The 26,108-nt window shown below is 38.0% G+C and overlaps 2 protein-coding genes across 6 annotated transcripts in view; both read left to right on the plus strand.

The window, feature by feature from the left end:
- Window positions 1–4,925: 4,925 nt before the first annotated feature.
- DHRSX (dehydrogenase/reductase X-linked) overlaps window positions 4,926–26,108 on the plus strand; it is a 421,270-nt gene continuing 400,087 nt past the window's right edge. Inside the window, exon 1 of one of the 3 annotated variants that reach the window (XM_072614492.1) lies at window positions 4,926–5,055. In XM_072614492.1, the coding sequence (XP_072470593.1) occupies window positions 4,947–5,055 (109 nt within the window). In that variant the 5' untranslated portion in view covers window positions 4,926–4,946. Of the gene's footprint in view, window positions 5,056–6,297; window positions 6,504–26,108 lie in introns of those variants that run through there. The other 2 variants (XM_072614494.1, XM_072614493.1) reach the window with 2 other exon arrangements.
- On the plus strand, window positions 4,931–16,681 carry ZBED1 (zinc finger BED-type containing 1). 3 transcript variants are annotated; one of them, XM_072614490.1, is made up of 2 exons: window positions 4,931–5,055; window positions 12,466–16,681. In XM_072614490.1, exon 2 carries the CDS (start codon window positions 12,520–12,522, stop codon window positions 14,605–14,607), a length of 2,088 nt encoding a protein of 695 aa, XP_072470591.1. In that variant the 5' UTR covers window positions 4,931–5,055; window positions 12,466–12,519; the 3' UTR covers window positions 14,608–16,681. The 3 variants fall into 3 exon arrangements, with proteins under 3 accessions (XP_072470591.1, XP_072470592.1, XP_072470590.1); XM_072614491.1 differs by lacking the exon at window positions 4,931–5,055 and adding an exon at window positions 5,087–5,107; XM_072614489.1 differs by lacking the exon at window positions 4,931–5,055 and adding an exon at window positions 6,377–6,503.

Raw genomic sequence — 26,108 nt, forward strand, 5'->3', positions numbered from 1 at the left:
GGAGTTAACCACAGGGAAGGATGGCAGGAAGGGGGAAGCAGGTATATAAGAGAAGGCAAGAAAGGTGAGACAGTTGTATTGGGTACAGTTCAGGGATGTGGTCACAAAACATGTAACTTAACTTGCAACATTCAAGTATTTGGGCACAAACCATAGGGCTTAGACACACACACAGAAAATAATATGGTTTTCTTGTCAACAGAAAGAACTCCGTTACTGGGCAGATTTAGACTTAGGCAAAGCTCTCACTGTTGCTGGGCAGAAGACATCCTCATCAAATGATCCCTTTTTTAGTTTTGTCTCAGTTTAGGAACCATATACTTTGCAAGAGGAGTCAACATTTTTTTTTCTTCTTTGAAAGCTTTCAGTGTCTCTCCTCACCTATCCTAAAAAAAAGGGAATGTGTCTTGCCCTGGAGGAAAACAAGCCAAAAGATCACTGGATTTGAAGTCATAGGACCTGGGTTCAGATCCTTGCTCCGCTGCTTAGTCTATGTGTGACCTTGGGCAAGTCAATGAAACTTTTTTGAGTACCAGTTTCCTTATCAGGTCTTCCCTCTCACTCACAATACTCCCTCTTCCAACTCTTTGCTTTTGCACTGAATGTACCCTATGGAATGTGCTCTCTCTTTATCTCAGTTTCATAAAATCCCCATTTTCCTTCAAGAAACAGCTCAGATATAATATTCTGTACAAAGCCTTTCTTGATCCCCAGGCTGCTAGTGCCTTTCCTCCCATAGTGTCTTATATTTAAGCTCTCTCTGTGTGTATAGATACATACATTTTTGTGTACATATATATATACACACACATGTGCATGAGTGAACACATGTATGCACACATCTATATAAAAATTTTATTTTTATGTTGTACATATTTGTATATGAACTTATTTCCCCAGTTAGAATAATAAACTCATAATGAGTAGGGATTATTTCATTCTTTGTATACTTCTATTCCTAGTACCTAGAACAGTGATAAGAGTTTAATAAAGGCTTGTTGAATTATCTCTAAGATGATCTGTAACTGTAAACTCTATTCTCAGTCCAGTGTTCCCAAACTCACAGTATTGTTGACAAACTCACAGTACTGGACTGAGAGTAAGAAGATCAGTTTTCAAATCCTAATTAGCCAATAACTCTGCAGCTTTAACACTCAAATAAACTTTGTCCTTTTGTGAGATTACTTTGGAACTTTTTAAAAAGATAGGAGGATTTGCTACTCTTAAACAATATACAAGGGGAATAATTTGGTAATACATGAATATCTTCTCTGCCCCAGATGTTGCTGGCTGGTTCACCAAGAAAGCATTGGTATATTAGCTTCTACTATCTTCCACCTTGTAGTTTTGAGCGCATAAGGCCGTCCTACGAACAGGTGTGCATACCATAGATGACTGATGAATATTTGCCTGTGATGACCAAAGGCTAGTCTACTTTTGTGTAACCCAGGGCAATTCATTCTATTTCTTTGGGCTTCAGTTTCTTGATTATAAAATAAAGGTGTTACATGAGATAATCTCTAAGCTTCCTGCTAATTATGAAATTATGCTCCTATATGAATAAAGCATCCTTTTATGATGCCATCATCGTCAGATGTTAAAAGGCTTCAGATTCCAAGCAGGCCAAGTATCAGGTCATCCGTAAACATATATTTAGGAAGAAGTTAGCAATGAGACTTAACTAGGGCATGAGGTTAGAAGACTGGGTATGATATACGTAATCTTTCCCCCATTTCGTTGATTAACTTTTCCTCTTATTTATCCGTGGATTGACCAACGTCATGAAAGAAATCTTGACAAAGTTCTGAGATCCATTTATTAGCAAGGTTAGCAATTGCAAATAAATAGGGTCAATGCCTCTCAATGACCAAAGACCCAGAATGAGGGCTGACAGGGTCTTTTATAGTGATTAACAAAATTACAGAGCAAAACCCTGAGTAGCATAGGTTTATCTTCTTCTGATTGGCTATAAAAAGACTGACTGGAAGGTCAGGTCACAAAACAAAGGTGAAGATACCAGTCTCAAGAATATAATTTTGACCCAATCTGAGGTCACCTGAATCATGAGAATGTGACCCAAGTAACCTAAGATTACCTGAGTAAACTCGCAAGGGTAAGGAACAGCAAAAGAGAATGTTAAATCTAACTTAAGTCTTAACAAAACAGAATTAAAGATCAAATATCAGCTTCAACCAACCCCTAAAGCAACACCAAATGAGACACAACTTTATAGTTTGTATTTCTTTCGATAGAAGGCAGTGTTGTATGAAGACCTGGGGTTTAGGTTGTATTATATCTGCTGACTGCAGGATCTACCTTCATATAGTTGTGGCATTAGACTCGAGTTGCTAGATGAGAAAGCCATTGAGCAATAATGAGACATCCGTATTTTGTTGAGAATCTGTCTTTTTAAATATATTATTATATTTATATGTTAATATATGTATATATTTATGTATATAATTTATATATGAATATATAATTATGTATATATTTATATATGTATATATTATATACACACACGTATTTTTACTATTTTTAGTTGATTTGCATAACTTGTATTGCTTACCAAAACCACTAACTTGTACCAGGAGCCTGTGTTGCACACTCTTTAACCTTTATTTCTTTGTGTGTTTCAGGCTGCCTTCCAAAGGCAAAAGGAATTTATTTCTTATACACAAGTGATTTCCATGCTCTTCACTATCATTTCTATTTTAATAGTTCTTGAGAGAAGAAATAAGTGAATACAGAATTAGTTAGACTGAATGCTTGACAAGATTCCAAGAATATGTAATTTCCTTTTTATAGGTACTCATTCTACCTTTAAAGATCTTAAATGCTCAATGACCTAGTAGATCATCTTTGAGAGTTCCTGTTTGCAAAACATTTCATTATCCTGAAGCTAGCCTGGTGATGAGCCTTTGGAAAGTTAGCTAGATTAGCCTTCCAGCAAGAGAAAAGTACATTTCATCTTGGGGTCCATGCTTGAAGCTCTTTCAGCGGAGTGTAGGATCTGCCAAGTTTGTATTCCACTGGCACATCTTTCTGGAGCTCAGTCACATCTACTTCTCTAGAAGTTTGGAGGCAGTTGACTAAATTCAGATACTGAAATGCTCTCTTCTTCCTCATTTCTGCCTCTGGGCTTCCCTGGCCTCCTTCATGACTCAGATCAAATTCCACCTTCTGCAAGAGGCCTTTCCTGGTCACCCCTACTGCTAGTGCTGCCCTTCTGAGACCACCTTAGATAAATCCTGTATGTCTTGTAGGTACACAGTTATTGTTATGTGGTTTCCCTCATTAGAATGAGAGGTCCCACAGCGCAAAGTCATCTTTTTACCTGTTTTTTTTTTTTGGTAAACATGCCCAGCACCCAGTAAATATTTAATAAACGTTTCTTGACTAAGTGACTAACGTGGCTTTTGTAAAAGAAATGATACTGTGAGAGAGCCACTGGGGAAAACAGGACCGGTGGTTTTAGTTTAAAGCGTATTACTAATTAGTCAATCAGCACTTATTAAAGTACTAGGATTAGGCACTGAAGACAGTCCCTGCCCTCAGGTCGGTCCAGTGCTGAAGGGATGTTTTCACTGGGCCCTCTCTAAGGAGAGGGCTGAGGTTTGATCTCAATGTGCCAGGTACTGTGCTAAGCACTGGGGACACCAAAAGGGGCACAGAGACAGTCCCTGCCCTCAGGTCAGTCCAGTGCTGAAGGGACGTGTCCAATGGACCCTCTCTAAGGAGAGGGCTGAGGTTTGATCTCAATCAATCAATCAGTCACTAACCTTTTATGTGCCAGGTACTGTGCTAAGCACTGGGGACACCAAAAGGGGCACAGAGACAGTCCCTGCCCTCAGGTCGGTCCAGTGCTGAAGGGACGTGTCCAATGGACCCTCTCTAAGGAGAGGGCTGAGGTTTGATCTCAATCAATCAATCAGTCACTAACCTTTTATGTGCCAGGTACTGTGCTAAGCACTGGGGACACCAAAAGGGGCACAGAGACAGTCCCTGCCCTCAGGTCGGTCCAGTGCTGAAGGGATGTCTTCACTGGGCCCTCTCTAAGGAGAGGGCTGAGGTTTGATCTCAATGTGCCAGGTACTGTGCTAAGCACTGGGGACACCAAAAGGGGCACAGAGACAGTCCCTGCCCTCAGGTTGGTCCAGTGCTGAAGGGACGTGTCCAATGGACCCTCTCTAAGGAGAGGGCTGAGGTTTGATCTCAATGTGCCAGGTACTGTGCTAAGCACTGGGGACACCAAAAGGGGCACAGAGACAGTCCCTGCCCTCAGGTCGGTCCAGTGCTGAAGGGACGTGTCCAATGGACCCTCTCTCAGGAGAGGGCCTTCTCGTCTTAGCGACCACCTTTCCAAGGCAGCCCTTCACACGGCACCCCATTCCCCTACCTTTCTCCTCAGCTTCAGCCCCTGGCTTCTCTTTACGGCTGCCTACCTCCCCCAAACTCCACTTCCAACACCTCTTTGGTCTCCTGGAACGACACCCAAAGAGAAGAAGGCTGGCTGGTCCCCACTGTTGGGGTGGTCCCCACTGTTTGGTGGCCAATGCCCAGAATCACCCTATCGGGCTCCGGGGGTGGAGGAGGGGAGGGGGCAGGTTCGCGAGCGCGGACTTGGGGTGACCTGGAGGAAGCCAGGGCGGCCCGAGCCAGCCCCGGGGGGCGGAGGCGGGGCCGGGGTGGGGAGCGCCCGGGCCCCGGCCCTCCTCCGGCCTCGCCCCCGGGCTGAAGGTGAAGGTCTGGGTCCCGCGTCCAGGCTCTGGAACCGCCGCCGCCAGCGGAACTGTGCAAGAGCGGGGCGCTCGTTTCCGCTGGGTGTGGGCTCCGCCGAGCGGGCCGTCCCTGCCCGGAGAGAGGCCGACTTCGCCGCCGCCGCCCCTCCCGTCTGCGCGGCGGAGAGGAGGAGGAAGAGGAGGAGGAGGAGGAAGGGAGCAGCCATGTCGCTATTGTCTCCGCTGCTCCCGGCCTTCAAGGTCTATTACATGGGCGTTCTCGTGGTCCTCTCGCAGCTCTACCGGCGCTGGCGCTACGGCTTCTCTCTGCCAGGTTAGCGACCCAGCCCGGGGCGGCTTCCTCGGGGCTCTCCGGGAGGTGTCAGGTGCGGCCCGGGAGGGTGTGTGTGTGAGTGTGTGTGTGAGTGTGTGCGTGCGTATGTGTGAGAGTGTGTAAGCTGGGGGGAGGCGGAGGAAGGAGAGAAGGTGTTCTTTCTTGTTCCTCCTTTATCACGGAGGCGGGGGGAGAGGCAGGAGCCTGAATCTGGGCCTCGCTTCCTTCTTCTGGCAGCCTCCGAACTTTCCTCGGGTGGGGGTGTGTGCGTGTGCGTGCGTGTGTCTATGTGAGTGAGTGTGTATGTGTGTTCCCCCCCGCCGCGCTTTTGCTTCTCCCCGAACGCTCCGCAGTCTTCCTACCGGACCACCCGGCCAGGATGGAGTGGTCTGTTTTGTTTTCAGAAACGGCAGCCCGGACCTGGGGAGGGGGCAAAGGTGGGAGACAGAAAACTTCCCTTTTCTGCTCCTCTCTCCAGTCTAGGACCCTGGGGAGCGGAGGAAAGGGAGGGGAGGAGGGCTGGGTTTGCAGCCGCTGCGCCCCAAACCTTGACCTTGGCCTGGCCGAAAACAATGAGTTTTCCGTCCCCCTCCCCCTTCCCCTTCCCCACTAGCCCTGCGGACCCCTGTGGGGCTGGTGCGTAGTTTGGCTTTGGAGCACGTTAGGCGGGGCCTGTAACCTCCCTCTTCCCCCTCCCCCCGCCGCCGGACTGGAGCTGGAGGGGTTTGCCAGGGGGAGGGGGAGGTTGGGCGGAAGCGCGAACCACCGGCCCCCGGACAGAGTTCGGAAGCCGGTCTCGTGCGCAAGCGCCCCAGTTCCTGGGCGGGCGGGCTGGCTGGCTTCTCCCGGCCGCACCATCACCGTTCCTCGCTGCCTGGCCCTGCGCAGGGGCCCCGGCTCGGCTCCTCTGACCCCGTGGGCCCATCTCCGGCCTATCCCTGGCAGCTGCCGGGCCCCTCCTCCTCCCGTCTCCACCCCTCTTCGCACCCCCACCCCCCCTCGCCTTGCACACTTGGCCGACCTGGCCCTTCTGCTCGCAGAACCCCCTCCCTTCCCTCCCCAAGCTTTGTCTCGGCCACTTTCAGGGTCTCTTCTTGTTTTGTTCTTGAGGGCTGGCAGAGTTGGGCTCTTTACGGTTTGGCTTTTCTTTTTTTTAAAACAGTGCTAAATCCTTTCTAAGAAATAGCAACCTCTTGTTTATCTGTTTTGGGTTACAAATCTCAGGTCGTTTTCCAACTCCAGATTATTTTTGGATGTGACAACCCAGGGCATGCCTGCAGTATGTAACTTAGACCAATTTTACCTGGCTCTCTTGCCCTCCTCCTCCACTCTTTTGAGTTTGCTGCCGAACTGCACAGTCAGCATTACCACCTTGCTCTCCCCACTTGCCCATGTGAAGGAAATGTGGGTTTCCAGAGAACTTTAATATTGCCGCAGCTGAGTTGTAGGTAAGGACTGGATTCTTAATGCATGACTACAACAGAAATGAAATTGACAGTTTGCTACTTTTTGAAATTGACAAGGGATGAAGGCTGGGAATGGGTAAAGAGAGGTCATAACCTTTGTAAGTTTCTTTATGTGAAATGAATGAAATGTGAAATGAATGAATGTTCACTTTGGAAAGTCCACATGCCATCGCACCGAGTTAATTGGATAAGTTTGTTTTTTTCACTTTATTTTCTTATCCTTAAAAGAATATGTAAAAATGTTTAAAATGAGGTCGAATTCCCCACTCTTCTAAACAGATTGTAGAGCCTAATTTAGTTTAAAAGTAAGCTAAACATTTTTCTAGCCTTAGTTTTTCTGACTAGAGGAATTGGGGCATTCACAACCCCATTAAATAATACTTATAAAATCAGTTGTAATTAGAACATAATAATAGAAAACGTATGCCATCCCCCCTCCCCACTTTAAAGTATTATAAATTACTAGGTCCAGCTGGTACTTTGGGAAATATTGGTGGTGTTATGAAAATGAGACTAGAAACAGAAATTGTTTAGTATAAAATAGGACAGAGAATCTAGTACTGGAAGACTTGTTAAAACTTTTTGAGAAGGAATTCATTCCTTGGTAAAGGATATCATTAAATTTAGAGGAGGTAAGTAGTAGACATAATATCTCTTAAGTAATATAGTTGAAATAGCCATGTTAGACTTGATTATCATGCATCTTAAAAGAAAAATATTAAAAAACCAATTGTTTGTGAACTTTTCTACTTAAAGATAATATAATTGTCAAGAGACAGTTTGCAATACAGCACATACTTCAGAAAATTACATAGGTTTCAGAAGTTTCTTAACTGCTACTAACATCTCAGAGGAGCACAATCTAAATAAAATATATATGTATATAATATATATTTACATATATATAGGTTAAACAATTAAAAGGGGTGCTTTTTTTAAAGTTGATCATCCCCTATTGATTAGAATAGTCTTATGATGGGGTATGAAAAATTACTATTGTTTAGTTTATTCTTCAAGATCCATACTATATACAGTTGTTTCTTCAGTAGCATTTAACTTGGCTTTTAAAAAGTTCTTTTATCCAGATATCTCTATATGGTAAAAATTCATTGCTTAGAATGCTGAATGGAACTTCAGGTGGCTTAAACTGTTCACAGATCATAAGACTGCCAAACTGTTAATAAAGTTACAAGTTTCGTATTTCAGAATGGAAGTCTTCAGGAGAACAGTGAAAATGAATGAAGTCTAGGGATTTTAAAAAGGTAATTTAAATAAGATATGAGTGTGGGGGCTTAACTGAGCTTAGACCAGAGGTTCCAAAACTTATTTGGCCCACTTGCTCCTTTACAAAAAAAAAAAAATTACTCAGTGCCCCCCTGGAAATCTACTTTTCATTAACCCTTTAAGTGTTTTTATGAAATTTGCATCATTTAAAAATATAATTTTTAAAAAAGACATCTTAAATTTAATAATTTATTGTAAATTTGTGGGCTTTTTCCTGAATTGAATTTTTGATGATGCAATATTGTGTCATGTAACCATATAGTATAGTAAACCATGTAGACAGTAAACAAGTGATAACATGTACACATTCCTGCCAATGCATGCTGGATTTCCTGACAATTCAACAGGCTAGCCTGCCAACACTTGCTTGTTAAGACCTGTCAGCAGCTTCCATTGCCACCTATTTTTATACAATATCCACCCCTCACCCTGACTATTGCACCTGAGGCTACCACTGCTTCCCCCTTGATCGTTCTAGCACCAGAGGGCAGTATCACCCATTTTGGGAACCTCTTTAGACTGATTTGTAAACCTAGATTAAGTAGAAAATGTAGGGAAAAAATCTGTAAGTGGATTAAAGCTTCAGTAAAATATTTATATTGTTATTAATTTGAATTCTCCAAAGACACATTAATTATGGATCATCAGTTTTTATTTGACAGTTGTGTTTTTACAGTGATCATTTATTGCATTAGTAATTACTATATCCCTTTTCCCATCCACATGTTTAGTTTATTTAAAAATATGTGCATGTAGAAATGTCTCCCTGAAGGTGTGATATTACCTCATAATCAAGTTTTAAAAAAAGGAAATCTGGTCAGTATATTTAGAAGGATGAGCTAATGCTAATTTTGACATGAGCATCTCAATGTTGTAATGATTTTTAACCCATTAAAAGTGAGGGAATTTTAGAGCAGGAAACAACCTCAAAACTTATCTAGTCCACCCTCTTCATTTTACAGATGGGGAAGGACCATAGAGGTAAATAAATTGCCTAATATCCACAAATAGTTTGTGGGGAAACTGGAACTAGACCAAGTCTTTAGATACCCAGATCAGAAAAGTTTCCACTACATCAGGTGATAATATTATGTTTCATGTCTTTGAAATCATGTTGTCTGTGCCACTGAGTAACTGTCTCAGAGACAGATTTTCTCCATTTCTTAACCGTGGGGAGTTATGATAGAGAAAATTGCTAGGACATGAGTTTTGCCTTCCATTGTTAGTAAGCTTGTAAAATGTTGAGTAAGTATTGTCTAATATGGAAGAAGTTTGTTAATACAAAACTTGAGAAATCAATATCCAGAAAAATGTGACCATAGATTAAAAGATCTGAACTACTTATGTAGCATTTTTTTTTGATGGGGAGGTAACACCTTTAGCTTTAAAAATGAATGACTAAGTTCATTATTTATGTAGGAATTTATGTAGGAATCCATTTTCTTTTTTATCTAGCCATTTTCCTCATGTAATAAAAATATTAAACATGTTTACAAAACATCACAGAATATTGATTATTTTAATATTAAGAATTTGAGCGTTTCAGGCATCAATCTGACCAGGATATCTGAGGTGATGATAATGTGTGTTTATGTATGTGTATGTAAATATGTATACTAAATATATTTTATAAAGATGAAGCATTATAATTTACACTTAGTTCTTTTTAACCATATGTTTGTGAAGAGTCAATGCTTGTGGGGTATTTTTTATGGCAAATAAGAAAGTGCTTTAAAGGTAAGGTATGCTATGATATGTGGGGGAAAAAAACATCTGTTGGCAATATTTCTAGTCACTTGAGTTCAGGGTCGTAATCCTACTAGGGCATTTGGGACACAAGAATTGTGCCTTAGAGACCAGATGAGGAGTTTTGACCCCTAGAGAAAATTGTCAGAGAGTGGCATATGACTCTACTTGATTATGGAGGTGGTAGGCTAAGCCACTACTCCTTTGGTTGTCCTATATCTAATCTATATATCTATATCTATATCTATATATAGATATCTATATCTATATCTATATCTATATATAGATATCTATATCTATATCTATATATAGATATAGATATCTATATCTATATCTATATGTCTTACTTTGCAAAAGCTTTAAACACTTTTCTAGTAGAAAGTCATGTTTCTTAAGTGAAAATGTTGGAATTTGAGGAAAATTACCCATATCCCCCTATAATCAATTACAAGCAAGGTACAGACATGTTCACTTTCATACAAGCAAGTAATGATAATAGATTATGAGTGTCTCATGGTGTTGTCATTTTCTATACCGTGCACTTTGGAAATGAGATTTTTGTCTAGGCTCAAGGGTGCTTTCTCGTCCTACGATAAAGTAACATATTTGAAAACTCCTTATTGTTGTTCGGTCATTTTTCAGTCATATTGGACTCTTTGTGAGCCCATTTGGGGTTTTCTTGGCAAAGATGCCGTAATAGTTTGCTGTTTTCTTCTCCAGTTCATTTTTACAGATGAGGAAACTGAGGCAAATCAGGGTTTAAGTGACTTGACCACGGTTACATAGCTAGTAAGTATCTGAGGTCAGATTTGAACTCAGGTCTTCTGACTCCAGGCCTGGTGCTCTATCAACTGTATAGCTGCCTTAGGAGGGCTTTTTACTGCATTGACTATCAAGCTCATGCAAAAGTAGCATTAAAGTTCTAAATTAAAAGGTATTGAAGGAAGGACAAAACCAGCCTTTTTTTCCTTTTTCTTTTTCTATTGGACGTAATTCTTTGCAATAAGCCTGATTTGTGGGCTATCTTTTTCCAGGAATTAGCATCTTCCAATTCAATAAACATTTATTAGGTGCCTACTCTGTACCAGGTACTGTGCTAAGCATTTGGGATATAATTAAAAGAAAGGCAGTCTTTAAGGAGTTTACAATCTAAAGGGGGGAGATAAAACACATTAAAAGATATTTGTACAGACTTATTTTGAAGTATATTATAGGATCATAAGCTCGTAGATTTGGAACTGGAAAGGACCTTAGATTACATTGAAGTACAGCCATCTCATTTTACAGATGAGAAAACTAAGGCCCAAAGAGGATAAGTAAATTGCCCACGGTCACTCAGCTAGTAAGTAGCAAAGCTGGGACTTGAACCCAGGTCCTTTGAGTCGAAATCCAGCATGCTTTCTGCTAAACCATGGTGCCTCTCTCACGTTGAATATTGTAATGCATGAGACATTATACTTAAATACACAGGCTTCCATTTGTATTACGGCTTACTTAAGTCATTCTAAATGATACAAATGGGGGCTCATGTGAACAGTGATGATAATAAAATGCACAAATGATATGCTTGCCAACATAAATCCTAGAATAATGAAGATCCACAATTAAACTATTATTTGTCATAGCATTTTTCTCCTCCTAAGCCATATTAAACTAATGTAATGTGTCTTGAAGCCATGATTATAGGATGTGATCTTTGCAATATTTATATTGTCATTGAAATTACTTAGTTACAGGAATTAAAAAAATACTAAAATTTAAATAACTTTTGTTATTTCACTGAAATGAATGAGGTTTACTGCTTATACTCACCAAGATTTATTAAGCACCTACTATGTGCCAGGCTCCTATATTGAGCACCAAAAAACTCTTCAAAGTTTTATACTATAGTATAAAAAATGGCACCCTGAATGGGAACATGAAGGAAATACCAACATTTGGGCATTTGGCTGCTTTCTTAACTCCAGGGGATGCTTTTTTAGTTTTTGTTAACCTTACCTCTAGAAATAAATTTATTTTCATTTGATTTTTTAACAATGGCAACTATGAAATAGAACATGCTAGTCAAAAAATTCCAAGGATTAAGACATTCAGCATTACTCAAAGCTTATTATTGTTACTATTTTTATAAACAGAACACTCTATATTTTAAATAAAGCTTATTTCTTTAGATGGGGGAAAAAAAAGTTTGTTGCTTGTTCAGAGCTTTCTTTTGTATCATTAAAGGGTCTCATAAGTTGGTATTTCTGTTTTTTTGACACACTTGGTTTCAGGGTGATTCTTGCCTTATGTGCTTATACTATATTTCAAGTAGCATCAGCTTCTTTAGCAAGGTATTAGCAGTAAAAATGCTAACTCTTCCCAAACTACAGTTTTGTACATGCATGTGCCTGCATGTAGTAAGTGTATATGTGTGTGTGGTGTGTGTGCTTGTACTTCCATAAATAGAGTTTAAATTTCCCTTGCTAATTAACTGCAGAACTTTCCTATCCAATGCTTGGTAAGACTACCAAAACCAGTGAATAGTAAACAGTTAAAATCAGAAATAATCATAATAATAAATGTAAGATAATTAAACATTTGTCTGCTCTTAATGTTAACTTTATTTTGAGATGTTCTTGTGAGGACAAAACCAAATTTTTATATGCTAAAGTAATAGCATTGAATTTATTTAGAAAACATTTTTAAAAAAACATTCCTGATTCTTCTTTTAATGGGAGCCTTCCTCCTTTACCTTTGAAAGTTGTCAAGTTGGACATCTTGTATGGGCCACAATTCCTGGAGACAGCATCCTAACTTTTCCCAATCTAGTTAGAAGAGTGGGTTTATCATTGAATTTGCAAATGTGCTGATTTCAAGCTGTGATCACACCAGGAGTACTTTCTCATTTTTTGTTTATGTTACTGCTTTTTAGCAGGTACTCATTAATGAGTGAAGGATCAAAAAGCAGGACGGTGGTGGAGAAGCAATGGAGAATAAAAGCTTAGAAAGTTCACCCTCAGACCTAAAGTTAGTGGCTCACCCGAGAGCAAAAAGCAAAGTTTGGAAATACTTCGGTTTTGATACTAATGCAGAAGGATGCATATTGCAGTGGAAGAAGATCTACTGTCGGATTTGCATGGCACAGATTGCCTATTCAGGAAACACTTCCAACCTTTCATACCACCTGGAAAAAAATCATCCAGATGAGTTTTGCGAATTTGTAAAGAGTAACACAGAACAGATGAGGGAGGCCTTTGCTACTGCTTTTTCGAAGCTGAAGCCAGAATCCTCACAGCAGGTTGTTCAGGACACTTTAATCATGAAGACCAGCCACAGCTATGAAAACAAAAAGCACCAGGAGCTGACCTCTGCTGTGATTAGCCTAATTTGTGAGGGTATGTATCCTTCCTCCATAGTGGATGAGCCTACATTTAAGATGCTTTTGAAAACAGCGGATCCAAGATACGAACTTCCTAGCAGAAAATATTTCTGCACAAAAGCAATTCCTGAAAAGTATAACGCGGTTAGAGAAATTGTCTTGAAAGAACTGACAGACATTTTGTGGTGTGGAATATCCACTGATATTTGGAGAAGCCAAAACCAGAATAGGTCCTATGTAACCCTTGCAGTTCATTTCCTCAATAGTAGCTCTTCTCATTGTTTGGCTGTTAACTCACGATGCTTAAAGACATTTGAGGTCCCTGAAGAAAACACTGCAGAGACAATTACCAGAGTCCTTTATGAGATCTTCATTGAGTGGGGGATCAACACAAAAGTCTTTGGTGCTACAACAGATTATGGGAAAGATATTGTCAAAGCTTGCTCACTTCTAGATATTCCAGTTCAGATGCCTTGTTTGGGGCAGACCTTCAATGCAGGAATACAACAAGCTTTCCAGCTCCCCAAACTGGGCAGTCTCTTGACAAGGTGCCGGAAGCTGGTAGAGTATTTTCAGCAGTCGACAGTAGCCATGTACATGTTAAGCGAGAAGCAGAAGCAGCAGAACATCATGCACTGCATGCTTGTGAGTGATCGTGTTTCCTGGTGGGGAAGCACGCTTGCCATGTTGCAACGATTGAAAGAGCAGCAGTTTATCATTGCAGCTGTTTTAGTGGAAGACAGCAATAATCACCACCTTATGTTGGAGACTAGCGAATGGAACACCATTGAGGGGCTGGTGGATCTGCTGCATCCCTTTAAGCAAGTAGCCGAGATGATGTCTGCATCTAAGTATCCCACAATAAGCATGGTAAAACCCCTCCTTCATATGCTTCTCAACACAACCCTGAACATCAAAGAAAATGATTCAAAAGAAATCAGTATGGCAAAGGAAGTGATAGCCAAAGAATTATCAACAACATACCAGGAGACCCCTGAGATAGACATGTTCCTCAATGTGGCAACATTTCTGGACCCCAGGTACAAGAAGCTGCCTTTCCTTTCTGCGTTTGAACGGCAGCAGGTTGAAAATAGAGTTGTAGAGGAAGCAAAAAGCCTTTTGGAGAAAGTAAAAGAAAATAGTTTCAGGCCTGAGGAAAAGCTCTTTTCATTATCTGAAGAGCCACCTGTGAAAAAAATGATCATTTCTTCCACCCCACCTCCGACTAGTGCAATTAACAACATGCTGGCAGAAATCTTCTGCCAAACAGGGGGTGTGGAAGATCAAGAGGAATGGCATGCCCAGATTGTGGAGGAATTGAGTAACTTTAAGTCTCAAAAAGTACTTGGCCTAAATGAAGATCCACTTAAATGGTGGTCTGACCGATTGGCATTGTTTCCTGTATTACCAAAGGTACTTCAAAAGTATTGGTGTATTTTAGCCACGAGGGTCTTCCCTGAACGACTTTTTGGTTCGTCTGCCAATGTTGTAAGTGCTAAGAGGAACAGATTAGCTCCAGCTCATGTGGATGAGCAAGTCTTTTTATATGAAAACACTCGTAATGGGTCTGAAGCTGAACCTGAAGATGAGGATGAGGGAGAATGGGGCTTGGAACAGGAACAGATTTATACATTAAGTGACACAGTTAATGTAAGCAGCAATTTCTTTAATATAAGGGACAGTGGATTCATCTGACAGTGATGCTAACAGTGCATTAAAGAAAAGGTGTTTTTGTCTTAAAAGTTACCAAAAATAACCTGTTTGATGCTTTCTTGTAAATATAGAACAGATGTAACAGTGGCTTGGTTTTTCATTTTCATGTATTTGTGCCTGCCATCCATAATCTCAAAATACAAAAGAAAGCTGGTCTTTGATGTTAACTGAAATGAGAAAGATGGAGTGTTCTCTTTAGATTTTGACTGTGATTCCTTGCCCCTACATAAATAATAATTTTTTAAAAAGCAGTGAAATTAAAGATTTAGAAACCCACTTAGGAAAGTCCTTCTGAGGAGTCTGACAGATTAAATTTATTGATAAAAGTAGAGTTGGAGGGGAGAGTTTTGGTTTTAAAATGTTTATATCTCATTTAATTCAGTCATATTTTTAATAGTATATTGGAGAGATCAGGCAGCAAGTAGAAAAATGTATCTTTCATAGAGCCCTAAGTATAAGGTTATAGTTTTTTTAAAATTTAAATATGTAAAATACTTACTTTTTAATTTAAACAGGAGCATCCTTCAGAGACTTCCGAAAGCCCTTTAGTGGAAATATTCTTTAAAGAGAAGGCAGGCTTTAAGTTTAGTTTCAATGTGCAAATGAGCATGTAGAAGCACTTACACTCGCTATCCCTCTTCCAAATAAGAGGCGTTAAATTTTTGTTTCTTGTCATACTGCCAACTCTGAAACATCTCTCTCCTTTTTGCCAAAATTCATCTTGTAGAGGTGGTTAGTTTAAGCTGTTTCTAAAGTTATTGGATCCTTTTTTTGGTTCATGTATTCTTAGTATATGATAGTTTGCTTTGTGTCAGAATGCTTATGTGTTCTGCATTTCCTAAAAAACAGTAATTTTTTGCAGGCAGAAATAAGATATCTCTTTTAAAGAGTTGCTTTTAAAACAACAAAAATCCCTAGCTTGCTTTCTGGTTTGTTACATGAAGTTAGGCAGATGCCCATGAGGAGTTTTAGATCCTTTTTTTTAGGAGAAAAATAATTTAATCTTTTTATCTTTAACTCTCCTTAAAAGCAGGGACATGTTTTTGTATTCGAATCCCCAGTACCCAGCCCAGTGCCTTGCACAAAGTAGGCGCTTAATAATTATTTGTTTAGTCGAAATGAATTTAGCTCTATGTTACTTGTTCAAGTAAATTTTTCCAGTTTTGGTTTACCTCCTGAGTCAGTTTGAGGTGTTTACATTTGGTATTCAGGGAAGTATGGAGAAATATTCTAAATCTTGGTTTATTATTTGATCTTGAAAACTTTTTGATAGGGAATTCAAAGAGGCACACCATCTTTCTGCGTTAGATTCACCTCACTGGCTATTCTGTGCATCTGTTTAAGCAACCCATATTGGGGAAGACTGCATATAAATGGTTTAGGAATGACCATTTTAGCTAGTTACTCAGTTCTGCCCAGGGGTTGGAGTTGTAGATATGTGAGTGTTTAAAAAAAAGGTCAACCCTGGAGTTGGTGAGAATTTCACGTGCCTTTTGGAGGATAGCATCTGGTCTCTGTCATCAGTGATGCATGGTTTTAGGAGATAAATTTGCAGGCTAAAAGCAACCAGAAGAAATATTTCCTTTTAAAGGAAAACATGATGTTAACTTTGACAACCTGCTGTATAATTTTAGGCTTTTTGTAATTCATTTGTTATTGTACTGGAACACTGTCATGTTGGAGGTGAGAAGGTGATGTCCGGGATAACCGTAGTAGAATATGGCTGATAGGATACGCCTCTTCTCTCCACTCTAAGACTCGAAATCATGTACAGTGCAACTTGTATTTGCCCTTAGTTGTGTGTGGTTTTTTTAACAGCAGTACAGTGCACTGCTCTGTTCCTTGATAGCTCTGAGTAATGAAACTGTAAACTGTGCCAGTGACACTAGTCTCATTGCGTTTTGTTTTTGTTTTTTGTTTGTTTTTGTTTTTGCTTTTGTTTTTATTTTTAAGACCCTTGTTGTCAGTCTTGCCCATTGGCTATGTTTTCTTATTTAATGTTTTAGGCTTTGACTATTGTTAAATAAACCAGAGAAATAAATTAGCTTCTAATTTATTTGTCTGATGTGTGTTCATATTGGTAGCACTTTGATTAAATTCTGGCAGTGAAAGGTTGTTTTTTTTAAGACCCTTTTTCAAGGCATTCACAGAAGCTTGATATTTTATTTTCTGACTTTTTAAAATAGAGAAACATTGCGCTGCACAACGACCCTTTTGGATTAAAATGTCTAGATCTGTAAAAAATCACTGGGTTGAAAATTTTCCCAATGTGGGGATTGCTTGCAACTTCCCTACGTTGTCCTGGAAATAGAGTGGATGTTGATGGTGAGAAATTTTGAGGGCTTTATCAAGGTATAGGTAATAAATTTGGTTGGAAACCAAATCTAACTTATTTCTACTATAGTAAACTGTAGTTATTTTATTCTTTTAAAAACTGAAATAAAGGAAAAAAAAGGCAAGCCGGTATGTCACACCTTACACTAACAATATGTTGCTTGACAATGCCTCATTCGAGAATGCAGTCAAAAAAATGTATTATTAAACCTTAGGTCGAAATAGGCCAATATTCATTTATCAGATTTCCTCCAGGGTATTTTTTCTAATTTTTGAACGAAGAAAGCCTTAATATTATTTGTTGTTGCATTGTTATTTGGGATTGTGCATCCTATTAGAATTTAAGGATCATTATATTTCCTGGGAATGTATCTTTGTATATAATTTTTTTCTGAGCTACTATATATTAAGTATATGAGCATATGTATACATATATATGTATTTGTACATATATACAGATATAGATAAACACAGATATATAATCTGTTTTATTATCAGTTATTGCATGGGACAAATTCCCTTAAAATTATTTTCTTAACCATGATTTTAATGTAAAGTCATAATTCTAGACAAAGATTCTTGCCACCCCCAAGAAACGTTTTTTTGATTTGGGTGGAGGAGCTGGTTAAGCTTTTTAGATATTTGTGTTTATCAAGTAAAAAAATTCTGTGATACTACAAAGTCAATATGCTTTAATTTCATTGTGTTTTTAAAATTTTCTTAAAGTTCTCGGAAACTTTGAAAATGAAGTGGTTGAATTTAGGCTCCATGAAAAAAAAATCCACTTTGCTTTGAATGCTGCATCTGTTTTAATTCTTGCACCCTGTCTCTTAGGTTGTTTTTTACTTGAATGTCATTTCATATATTGGAAATTCCAGATATTGCACACCTAAATCAATGTACTGTATTTATATTGTTAACTCAGGGATATTGACTTTCTTAATTTAAATGACTTGGGTTGTGTCTGTTTCTGAAGTCTAAAAGTGAAACACATTGATGATGTAAAAACTCGTAACCTGTATGTCTATTGACAGAGAATGTGAAATCAAACTTGGCCTTTAAAAGAATATGATTTCATTAATTTCTTTTCAAGTTTCCTCTTCAGCACGCTTCCGGAGCCCCTTCTTGTCTGCTTTCAAGTGGCTCATGCTTAGGTCTCCAGCTTTTATAACCTTTTCTACTGGACCAAGAGTAGGACTGCCAACAGCATTTTTATACGATGCTTTTTCTTCCTTTTTTGATGTTACTTCCAAGAAAATTCCTCAGCTGTTTCCACAAGCCTGTTCTGTCTCCACGGAGCCTAGCACAGGGTTATCGTCATCATCATCGGTCAGGACTGTGGCTTAATGTTTGCACAGCATTGTCAGCAAAGGGACCTGGGTGTTGTTCTAGTTGCTTGAAAATTAAACTGAGCTTTTCAAAGATTTTAAAATGATATCCTTGGAATGAAGTAACTCTGAAAAACTATTACTTTCCTTTTCCTGTAATTCCTTTTAGCACATAAATTGCACAATATCCAAAAACATTTATGTGGAGGAAAAAACCCAGACATTTTTATTGCATTTTGGTGTGATATACTTTAGATAACTAATTATACTCTGTATAAATCTTTGGTGTATATGATTGTGTAAGTGTGACTTTTCTTTTGAACTTTGTCTATGACTTGATGAAGAGCTGTGTCGTATTCACCTACCACATTATCTCTGTTGCTGTTCTGAACAGTTTATTCTTTTTTTAATTGAAATCCTTAGAAACTTAGCTATGAGAATGTACCTAAACGTAAGTTACAATAGGATTGCAGGGTTCTAAATCTTTTGTTTTTTAATGTCTGATATTTAAATTCCTTATATTTATTTTTTATAATAATAACTGTATGAGTAATATTTTATCCAACTTAGTCCTTTGAACTCCTTTCAGAATTTTAGGTGCTACTTCTGCCTTGTTTTTGAAGGGTAGTATCTAATAAGGTTATATGTTTGCTGTAGATTGTTCTCACAGTACAACTCCTGTGCCTTTTCTATTTAGTTTTGTAGCCACTGGTGAGGGTGAACTTTAAATTTAATATATTTAAAACATGTTAATATACTTAAAATAGTAATAAATAGTATAAAGACTATTTCCACAAGTCTACTAATTAATTATAGGCTTTTTTCTCCTGTTGGATGATATGATTTGAATAAGTGTTGATGTACCTAAAGGAATTATTTTTTTGAAATATGTAATATTGTGACACACAAAAATGTATTAAATTTAAGAGAGGAAAAGGTTGGATTAAGTTAACTTTTTCTAATAAATGTACTTATATAATTATAACTTGTTTCAACTATATACTGAGTGTCTTGAAACTGAAGTATAGTTGTTTTATTTTTTATTTTTTTTTACAGTTATGGAAAACAAAATCTTGGAGTTAGAAGAAAACTTAGAAGGATATATAAAGTGTTCATAGGGTTCAGAATTGAAAGGCACCTCAGAGGTTATTTGGTCCAAAATCCTATCCAGTGCATGAATCCTTTCTGATAGATCTCTGATGGTCACCCAGCTTTTGCTTCAGTTGTTCTAATACCAACCTTTTGAGGCAATCTCCTCCCCGCCTCCAACCTATCCCCCACCTCACCCCAAGTCCCTTACCCCTTCTGTCCCTTTGATTTGTTCATTAGCTCTTAATATTAGAGAGCTACTTTTTATTTTGAAATGAGACTTATGTAACAGAAATTATCCATTGGCTCTAACCTCTACGCTATGGAATAATACCTCTCCAAGTATATTGTGACAGTTCCCTAAAGGTTCTTCCCTTCTTGTGGTTTCCAGACATTTTACCATATTAATTAGTTTCCTCTAGATGTCCTCTAGTCGGTTAGTATTTCTGTGCCGCTCAGATCAAATGCATCATGCCAGAATCTGGTCTGATCAGCACCTAGTAATATTAGGATTTTTACTTCTCTTGTCTTGGATCACTATACTTTTATTAATGAAGCCCTATTATTTTTGTTGTTTTTAATAGCTTTGCCCTGTTGATTTGTAGTCGTTGAAAAGTCCTAGGGTTCCTTTCACATGAACTTGTATCAAAACTCTTCTCTACCCGTACAACTTCATTATTTTGAGCATTAGTGGAAGACCCTTGTGTTACTCATTTATTCAAGATAGATGTATTGAATATATGAAACACTTTTCTAGGTGCTTCATTTCTTTATACCTGTTGAGATACGCTAATTTGTAATACAGCTTTAGTCAACACATAGCATCGTCACTTGATAAGCCTCCTGTAGATTCACCCAGTGTTTTTACCCACTAAAAACTTCCATCCAGGTTGATGATTAATCTCTTTGGCTACACCTCAGCCAACTCTGAATCTCTGTACTGGATTATATCTGCCCATGCACGTTACTGCATCAGGTACAAGAAGATACTGTGAAAAAATATCAAATATTTTATCAGACATGGACATCTTATATTCATTGGATTCTGATTCTCTCATAATCAACACTAAACTAAAAATCAACACTTACAATTTCTTATAATCCTAAAATTTATAGGAAATTTTTAGTGTTGACTTTTATTTTAAACCTGGAAGCTGTGGCAGTATGAGAGTTGATCTGTTTCACTTCTAATATTCCTTGATAAATGTTTTTTATGCAGAAGCATTAGAAATATTTTTCTTTGTATCTTCTAATATCTCTTCAATGTATTATTATCTATCACTTGAAAGAATACATTTTTTTCATAAGATTATTTTGATACGAGGGAAACAGGTGATTCAAATTTCCCAAAACTTTCAGTATTGCCTTTCAATGTCAAAAATTTTTTCTTAGCATCTTGGCTTTAGTAGCAAAATAGAATTACTTCTGAAGGTATTTAAAAGATGCAATTTTACCCATTGTTGAAATAACATCAGAATATGAGTTTTCATTTAACTTAGGAATTAAATATATTTTTAATTATGTATGTTAAGTAGCGTCGTTTGCCTTCCTCTCATTAAAAGAGGCTTGGGATATAGCTCAAAGAGCTGGAGCTAGGCTTAGAAAAAGGTAATATGTAGCACTTTGAAGTTTTATAAATGCTTTTCTTGAGCTACTCCAGGCAGGCTATTTTATTATTTTCCCCATTTTATAGATCAGGAGGATGAAATTTAGAGAGATCTTATCAAGGTCATGCAGCTAGTTAGGGGACAGTCCTGTTACTCAAACCTGTATTTTCTGACTCCAAGATTACTTGTACCGTTTCACTGTGTCTCTTGAGCCTGTTTCCTAGCAATCTGTTGCTTATCATTTCTAACATGCCTACTATGTGGCAGGCATCGTACTAGGTGGTGGGGATACCAAAACAAAAATGAAACAATGCCTTTCCCTAAGGAGCTTATATTCTGTTGTGGTGGACAACATGGAAGTGAATACAAAATGTTTCTTTTTCTTGTAAGAAGGCTGAGAATATCAGGAAGGGCATTGTGAAAATTTCCACAGCCAAAAATAAGGGATTTTGGCTTAGTCATCATTTTGTGTCTTGTCTTTGTTCCCTGTTTATTATATTATACAGAGACAGGGGGTTGCTTTTTTTTTTTTTTTAAGAAATGGAAAGTGAAACTGTTCACTTTAATAGCACAGAGAGAAAAGGCAAAATAGAAAAAGTTAAGAACAGATATGAAACAGCTTTGGGGATTGGTGAATGAGGGTTCAGTTCTGGAAATACACGTATACATATGTATATATGTATATATATATATATACATATACACACACATATACACACACACATGCACACACATATGTACACATACATACATGCACACACATATAATAGTCATATGTGTAGATACATATATGGTGAACCTGTTTTTGGAAATGTTGACACAATACAGAACAGTTTGGCTTTCCATTTCCATTTTACATTTCAGAGCACGTGTTGGCATTTTATGGCTACTTTCTGTTTTCTGTATGGTGAAAAAGTGTGTTGATTGGCTGTTGAGCCAGAAGTGAGTGTATGCAGTAGACACCAATGGGCCAAATATCTCTTGGTGATAATTGAGGCAATGACTTCTAGGGAGAAGGGGAGGGAGGGGGAGACACAGAGAGAGAGAGAGAGAGAGAGAAAACCAACTAATAGGCTACTCTATCCAATCTAGACCTATTTACAGCCATGAGCATGCTTATTGTCCTTCGCTGTGTCAGTTGCTTCTTGGGTAAAGGAATATTGAAAATGATCTCAGACTTTCAAAGCTCAGAAAGTTGCAGCTCTTTAAACTGCGTTGTAATATGTGTGATAACGAATTGTTTTTTTTTTTTTAAATATTTTTGTCTGGGCTGATGGATGGTTGCTTTCAAGTGAGCATTCAGAAAGCCAGAGGAGGAATAGCTATATATGACTTGAAACTCATTTTTCCATAAGCTCGATAGGCCGTCCTTGAAAAGGAATGAAGTTGTTGTGTTTAATAATCGAATCCATATTTACAAGTAGGATAGGCTCTAGTTTTATGGTTTGGATGTTTAAAAATTGGAATGCTCTCTTTAGGGGTATATAAGATGAAATTTTGATGAGTTGGGCCATGGAGAATTTAACTTGTTTTCTAAGGTTTAATCTTGCTTTTTATTTAGTGAAAATACTTGATTTTAAGTTTTATCTCTGATAAATGTAAAGATATTAAAGATAAAATTAAAGAATGGCTAAAAAAAGAAAAGGTGTTCATTTATTGATAATTATGTTCTCTGAGACTGATTCCCAACCACCTTGTTGCTCTCTGTGTGGCAGCAATTTTTAGCACTAGGGATATATGTATATGCATACATAGATAACATGCATACATGCACACACACATATAGATGTGTGTATATATACACATATAGATGAATGTAGAAAAAAGCACTACAGCATACGGGAGGGATAAAAATTGCATTTTAAGTTTAAAAAAGGCTTAAGTCATACTAAAAGAAATGAACATGAATTGAAAGAGGGATATAATTTTTAAATAGCCAAAGAGTCTTTGCCATACGGAAACAGTCATTGATGTATCTTCGTTCATTGAGATAAACAGTTTTTGTTCAGGAAAATTCTTTTTTGGAAAATGAAAGTGCCAAAAGTATGTACTTTTTAAAAAAAGCAACTTTTTTTTAGTTTAGTTTGATTTAAAAAATTCATATTTTTAGGACCTTCTGTCAGAGGTGGAAAACCTGTGGCCTTGAGACCACTTGTGACCTAGGTCCTTGGGTGCAGCCTTTTGACTGAGTTGAGTTTTATAGAACAAATTCTTTTATTAAGGGAATTTGTTCTGTGAAGTTTGGATTCAGTTAAAGGTCCACACTTGAGGAACTAGAAGGCCACGTGTGACCTTGATGCTGCAGGTGCCCTGCCCCTTAGACTTTCCCATAAGACTTTCCCTTGTGGTTTTATTGTTACTGTAGTTGTAGCTGTTTAATTCACTTCCCCATTTTTATGCACATCACTGGCTAGAATTCTCAGGTTCCAGAACTGCTTGTAATGAGAACTTTTGCTTCTGGATGAGGTAATTGGTAATCCGTAGCTTGACTTTATGAGGCAAAAGAGACTAGGTCTTCTCCCCTGCTTGCTCTCTTCTCACCGGGGGCACCTTTATTGGATACATTCTTCCCAAAGCTTTGCCTCTTTTGGGATGTCCCTAAACTAATTTCCAAGTAATTTGTACTAAAATGGTCCTTGTCTGATGTGACAAAACAGCAACCCTTCAAATTATGATCTCCCCTTAAATTAGGAATTGGGCCTCATGTGAACATTTTTAGGCTTTGGCTCCCCCTTTTTATGGGAGAGTGAATTCTTGATGCCATAATAAATACATTTCTATGTTCTAGTCCAGTAAGATGACAGAGAATTGCATTGTTAAGTGGTAATCAGCTTGATGGAGATTCTACAGGGCACAAGGTTAGGTTTACAAAAGCTTCAGGTTTTAAATTTGTGTACAGAAACTCTTTACCATATTTGTAGGATTTTATCAGTTAAATACATGTCTGAAGCCAGAGGCACATTGCATATCTTTCAAGGAGATGTTTCAGCTGGGACATTGTCAAAAGATTTTTCCTCACTGATGGCTGAGCTGATAATAGTACAATCTCATATAATATGGTTTCTTACTGATAGTGTTGAAAAGTCCTTTTTCTCCTAAGTGTAAAGTTTTGAAAGACAATTCCTGATTAATGTGCCAATAGTTTATTTTTTAGAAGAACATAGTTTATTTTTCCTAGAAATAAAATTACTTATTTGAGAAAAGATTTCCAAATGTACTATAAGATACTGAAAGTACCATTGAACTACTGTAGTACTGTAAAAGTATTTATTTGTAATGATTAAGCTTTTATGATGAGTTAGCAAGATTTTAAAAACAATTTTTTTTTAGCAATTCCATGTAGGGCAGTATGGTACAGTGTAATGGATGCTATATTGGCAGGCAGAGGACTTAGGGTCAAATTCTGCATCCCTGTGACCTTTGGCAAGCCATTTAATTCTCTCTGAGCCTCAGTTTCCTTACTTGTAAAATGGAAAGGATTGGACTAGATGACCTCTAATGTCTTTTTTGACTCTAAACCTATGATTCTGTTACCACTGAGATCTTTCTAATCCTGTCTGATTCTAATTATGTGATCTGAATATGTATGTGTATATATATATATCTTAGAGAAAGATGGAAACTCATTTTATTTGAAGTTTAAATGAATGAATGAATAGTTCATGTTTTGTTGCATTTATATAATGAAGATAATTCTTTATTTCTTTTTATTCAGATATATGATTCTGTAATGAAATCCATTTTGAGGTTGACAAACAGGTTGGTATAGTTGAAAGAACATTAGATTTGGAATCAAGAAATCAGGTTTTGAATCCTGGTTCTGAAGCATATTAGCTCTGTTATTTAACCTCATTTATGCAATGGAATAATAATATTAGGTATCTTTAAAGGTCAACATGAGTCAAGTACTTTGTAAACCTTAAAGCACTGTGTAAATGTTGATTGTTGTCTCTTCAGTGCCTAGCATACAGGAAGTGCTTATTAATGGGTCATTTCCTTATTTGACCTTTGTAAAAAACAAAACAAAACAGTTACCAGACCTGGAGTCAGAAAGACACTCAAATTCATGAGTTCAAACCCAGGCTCAGACATTACTAGCTGTGTGACTCTGGGCAAGACTCTGTTTACCTCTGTTTCCTCCTCTGTAAAATGAGCTGGAGAAGGAAATCTTTGCCAGGAAAACCCTAAATGGGAGCACAAAGAGTTGGACATGATTGAAAACGGCTGAACAACAGCAACACGTGGAATGGATGAAGTAAATCTCCTCTTTTGGGAATGCAGTGCACATACACACACTCACATGTGAATTAGAAACAGAATGAAGCCACAAGGCATTTGTTAGCCTGACGCAAGGTTTAAAACTTACAGTTCGTCTTAGCTTTCCTTCTGCTCTGTTTCATACATTTTGCCCATAATGTATTGCTTCTCACTTGAGGCTTTGAGCCTTAATTATAGCATGAGCGGCTTGTGTTATCTGTCACCAAAAGATTTTTCTTGTGGCACAGAGAATGATCTTTGAAAAAGTAACGTTAATATTTATGCTGCTGACCACACTTTCCTTCCCCATCCAATGCCTCGCACTAGCTGGATGGCTACATGCTTTTCCCGTGCCTTTGTCTTGGCTCTGGCGAGGACTGTATTGAGCTTTTCATTTATTTTTGTTTTGTGTGTCAGGTGACCTAATTGTTTCTGTATAGCTGTTAAAAAAATGATGTAGCGGCAAAGTTCTGGGGAACTTTGACTTGCCCTGTGTATATAAATAAATTTCGGTTTTATTATATAGACATTAATTTACTCTGGTGTGTGTGTGTGTCTATTAAAGTGATATCCTAACAATAGATTCAGAAACTCTCTATTTGATTCACACAGATATACTCATTAAAGAAAGCTAATGAATTTAAAACTGAAGCATTTGAATTTAATTTAAATTTGAAAGCTTTGAATTTAAGCTGAAGGAATTACTGATACTATAAGATAAAACATATGCTTGTACTGTTTTAATAGTTAGAAACTAGCATTTTGCTAAGTGGAAAAAAAAAAGACATAATGTAAAACCAGAATAAGGGCAAGTACCATACTAGGAGTAGTACTGGGACTTGAAGATTTCCATATTTTATATAGGAAA

Source organism: Notamacropus eugenii, chromosome 5 (assembly GCF_028372415.1).
Source record: "Notamacropus eugenii isolate mMacEug1 chromosome 5, mMacEug1.pri_v2, whole genome shotgun sequence".
Lineage (NCBI taxonomy): Eukaryota > Metazoa > Chordata > Mammalia > Diprotodontia > Macropodidae > Notamacropus > Notamacropus eugenii.